Raw genomic sequence first — 4,716 nt, 5'->3', positions numbered from 1 at the left:
TCGTTGTTTGGCGGGTCCAGGCTGGGGATTCGAACCCGCCACCTTAGGTGTACGTGGCTGGCGCCCTAGCCGGTTGAGCTATAGGCGCCGAGCCAGATGCAAAAATTCTTAACAAAATAGTAGCCAATAGATTACAGCTTATCATCAAAAAAATCATATATCATGATCAAGTAGGTTTCATCCCAGGGATGCAAGGCTGGTTTAATATACAAAAGTGTTATTCACCACATCAACAAAAGCAAAAACAAAGCCTATATAATCCTCTCAGGAGATGCAGAAAAAGCATTTGATAAAATCCAGCATCCTTTTCTAATTAGAACACTGAAAAGTATAGGCATATGTGGCACATTTCTTAAACTGATTGAAGTTATCTATGACAAACCCACAGCAATATTTTACTGAATGGAGTTAAACCGAAAGCTTTTTCACTTAGAACTGGAATCAGACAAGGTTCTCCTCTGTCACCATTACTATTCAACATAGTGCTGGAAGTTCTAGCCAATACAATAAGGCAAAACAAGAAAATAAAGGGCATCCAAATGGGAGCAGAGAAGGTGAAACTCTCCCTCTTTGCTGATGATATGATCTTATACTTTGGGGAGAACCCCAAAGACTCACCTGCAAGACTCCTGGAAATCATCAAAAAATATACTAATGTCTCAGGATATAAAATCAATAAAATCAATGTCCACAAGTCAGTTGCCTTTGTATACTCCAATAACAGCCAAGATGAGAGGCTAATTATGGACACAACTCCCTTCACCATAGCCCCAAAGAAAATGAAATACCTAGGAATATACCTAACAAAAGAGGTGAAGGACCTCTATAAAGAAAATTATGAAACCCTAAGAAAGGAAATAGCAGAGGACTTTAACAAAAGGAAGAACATACCATGCTCATGGCTGCGAAGAATCAACACTGTTAAAATGTCTATACTTCCCAGAGCAATCTTCGGAATAAACGCAAGAGTAACTGAAGTTTCTGGACTTCAGTCCCTTAACCAAATAAATGAAATTCCGATGATGATGATGACGACGAGGGCAGCTAACTTCTATTGACTCTCTGTACCGTGCTAAGCCCTTTATATCATTATCTCCTTCAGTTTTCCTTTAAGCAAGGTAGGTCAATAATTATTGTCTTTATTTAACGGTTAATAAAATTAGGCTCTGACAATAAATAAATAAATGCCCACGGTCTCACAAGTAAACTCCTCCTCAAGTATCAGCACCTTCCAGTTCCGGGCAGGTCTCCCTCCATCATGCCCAGCCCCCTGTAATCCCTTCCCCACAATCCAGGCGGTCGGGCGGGGGACACACCCCGCTGGACCCCGCGCTCCGGCTGCACCAGGCCCCCCACTCACGCTCAGCAGCGGGTTCCATGAGGGTTCCTCTTGGTCTTTGTCCTTCTGTGTCTTGCCAGAGCCCCGGGGGTGACGGACAACAGAAACTTTGGACCCCTTTAAGTGCATGGTGTCTGGGTTGCCACTGGGTTTTCTCTCAAGCACAGGTGCGGTGTACAGGGAGCGGACCGGCCAGCCGCGGTTCTCGGTGGTGTGGGCAGATAGACTTGTCTCCTGGGGCGGCTCCATCCCTCCATCCTCCAGGGCCTGTTAGCACCTAACCGACGCTCGGCCGCTACTGCGCAGGCGCCGCCCTCCCGCCGCCTCTCCCGCGCTTTCTCGCGCGCAGAGTCCAGGCCCGGCGGCTGCGGGAGAGTGTGTGGAGGTCTGGCGGCCGGCCTTCGGGACCTGCCAGTGTAGCGACCCTGGGGGTCTGCGGCAAGCACTTGCCAGGACATTTCGGTCTCCTTCGGAAGGAGGTCAGAGCACGCTGGTGGAAAGCAAGGCTCCTCAGCACGGTGATTTAAACCTTAGTTCATTGTCTTGTTTACCCTTTAATTTCTCATGATCCTTCTTCTCCCTGCACTATTTCTTTTTAGATCTGCCATATCAATCATCATTTCTGTACACGATCCCCTGAGTTCTAGATGTTGCATTTCCCACATTCTACTTGGACGTCTTTACCCAATTGCTCCACAGACACATAGCACAATATTTACTTACACAGTATTTATCTTCCCTCCTAAACCTCTAGCATATTCCAAACTCATCTGATGCAGTAATGTCGTATCCACAAAAAAAAAAAAAAAAAAAAAAAAACTTAAAAATTCAGATGTTTTTTAAATTTTACACTCAAATATATGAACCTAGTTTGGGACATTACACACATAGGTATTTATATAAAACCAACCCCCAGTAAAAATCCTGCACACTAACTTTCTAAGCTTCTCCAATAGACAATATTTCATATGGTTGTCATAATTCATTGCTGAAGCAATAAAGTATGTCCTGTCTGACCCTACTGAAAGAGGACTCCTAGACAAAAACCCCAAAACTGTAAACTTTAAAGTATTACTCCTTGATTAAAAAAAAAAAGGACTGAACTATTAAACATATAACAACTTGGATGAAACTCCAGGGAATTATGCTGAGTAGAAAAAAAGCCAATTCTAAACTATTACAAACCATTCATAATTCAATTTATGCAAAGGAAAAAAATTAATATAGAATACAGCTTAATGGTTGCCAGGGATTAAAGTTAAAGGCATTGGGAGAGCAGTCCAGGAAGATGGGTGTGGTCATGAAAGGGCGACATGGGGGATCACAACATGGTTTTTGGAACTGTTCAGTGTCTCTACTGTGGTGGTAGATACACACATTTACACAAGTGATAAAATTGTATATGACTTTAAACACACGAGAATAAGTAAAACTGGGGAGATCTCAATATGATGGATGGGTTCTATCAGCTCAATATCCTTGTGATATACTATGGTTTTGTAAAATTTTATCATTAGGAGACACTGGCAAATTATACAAAGGATCATTTTGTATTATTTCTTACAATTGCATGGATTCACACTTAACTCGGTGAAAATTTTCATTTAAAAAATGCCATGAAGTATTGAGAAACCAGAAAAGAGCTAAAAAACAAACAAAAAGTCATAGAGAAGAAAAGAAGGTAGAGAGATGGATTTAAATTAAGAGATAAGAGAGCTAACAATAGAATGAAATGTATAAACATTGACTAAATCTTGAGGAACAACTAGGGAAGTCTGAGAATAGACTGGATATTAGGTATTATAAAACTATTTCCCAGCTGTGTGCTTACATAAACAAATATCCTTATTTTTAGAAAATGCATGCTAAAAGTAAAGTGTTGTATTATTAGCAACTTAATTTCAAAAGGTTTCAAAAGAAAAAAAGAGGAATGTACAAGAGCACATGAGGCGAAATTTTAACAATTATTAAATCTAGATTGATGTAGATTGCAGTTGCTATTATACTTGCAACATTTTTGTTAATTTCCAAAGTGTGTGGTCTTTTTTTCATTCCCCATCTCCACCAGATGTCCCATCCATCCTATAAAGCTCACGTTATCCACACTCAACTTTATCCACAATTCTTTACTCAATTCTTCTAATCCTATGCTTAACTTTGTCTCTCCAACTAGATTATGAGCCTCTAGAAGACAGGATACTAAACTTATATTCATTTTTTTCATTTTTTTTCTCCCACAAACTTAGCAATTTGACCAAGATGAAATCATCTATCATAGTCTGAGCTTTATGTTTCGGGATAAATTACAACTGGTTTATTTAGACTAGAAGCTCCACATGGTGGCTACTCTGATGGCTATGTCACAATCACGGAGTGTGCCTTTTTTTAAAATGTGGTTTCCACCACCTCAAACTTCCTGAACCTGAATCTTTGAGAATTAGATGCTTTGTTTTCTTTGAGGGGAGTAGAGGAGGAAAAGATAGGTATTACTGAATATTTTGCAACAAGAAAAACTCCACCAGGGAGCTTGTCTACTGACACCTCAGAAACTCTACTATCACTACCACTTGAGGTGGGGAGAAAGGGAAGAAAAAAGAATGTAAACCAATCATGTGATTACAAGGCAAGAATCTCCAATGGGGTTCCAGGTGAACAAATTTGGCTCCTAGCCTAGCAATTTTAATGAAGCACTGAGAACATTATTATAAAGAAGTTGATTATCAAAGCCCTTACATGTTTTGATCTGATGCTTTGAGCTGTCCGTATTTAGTTGAGAAGTCTACTCAACCGGCTAGTGCTTGAAAATTTCAAGAGCTTTCTTGTTCAAAGCCTAATTGGCTAGGACTTTTTTCTAGAAAACTGATTTTTTGTACCTGGCCAAGGTTTCCAATCAGCAAGGTGTCCCTCTATTATCTGTCCAGTGTAGTGCCTCACCACCAGGTTGACAATAAAAGCATCTTAAGTCAGCATGATAGGCTGGACCAGCTTATGTGCTAACCTTGTTACTAGAAGCTGGAGAAAGTTGTATGAATTCTCATCCATGGCCCTAGCTACATGCCTCATTCCCCACCTCTTGGAGACATACATTAGCAGTGAACTTCTTCCAAGCTTCCCAATCATCTTGGTCAAAGGAATCTTTCCTTTGGTGTTTTCCTGATGAAGGATGTGTAGGCCCACCAGTTTCTCAGGACTATGTACTTCTTGGGTCATCAGGAGATTTGAAGTCCAGGTTGTACTTCTCAAATCTGAAAGAATTCAAAGGCAACTATGCCCATGTCGATTATAATATTGTCAATGTGGCCAGCTTTGCTACATTCTGTAGCAGCTCCAGTCTTCCTTATTCTTTAGGATGTAAGGAGCAAAACTCCCACCAACTC

General features: G+C 40.7%; 1 protein-coding gene across 1 annotated transcript in view; it reads right to left on the bottom strand.

Moving 5' to 3' along the window:
- C2CD6 (C2 calcium dependent domain containing 6) overlaps nt 1-1,588 on the bottom strand; it is a 222,050-nt gene extending 220,462 nt beyond the window's left edge. Inside the window, 1 exon segment of the mRNA XM_023510397.1 lies at nt 1,361-1,588. Within this exon segment, the coding sequence (XP_023366165.1) occupies nt 1,361-1,588 (228 nt within the window).
- Between the last annotated feature and the right edge of the window lie 3,128 nt (nt 1,589-4,716).

The sequence above is a fragment of the Otolemur garnettii genome, unplaced genomic scaffold (assembly GCF_000181295.1).
Source record: "Otolemur garnettii isolate 467f Iridium unplaced genomic scaffold, OtoGar3 scaffold00013, whole genome shotgun sequence".
Classification (NCBI taxonomy): domain Eukaryota; kingdom Metazoa; phylum Chordata; class Mammalia; order Primates; family Galagidae; genus Otolemur; species Otolemur garnettii.
This window is presented reverse-complemented; position numbering and strand designations above follow the sequence as displayed.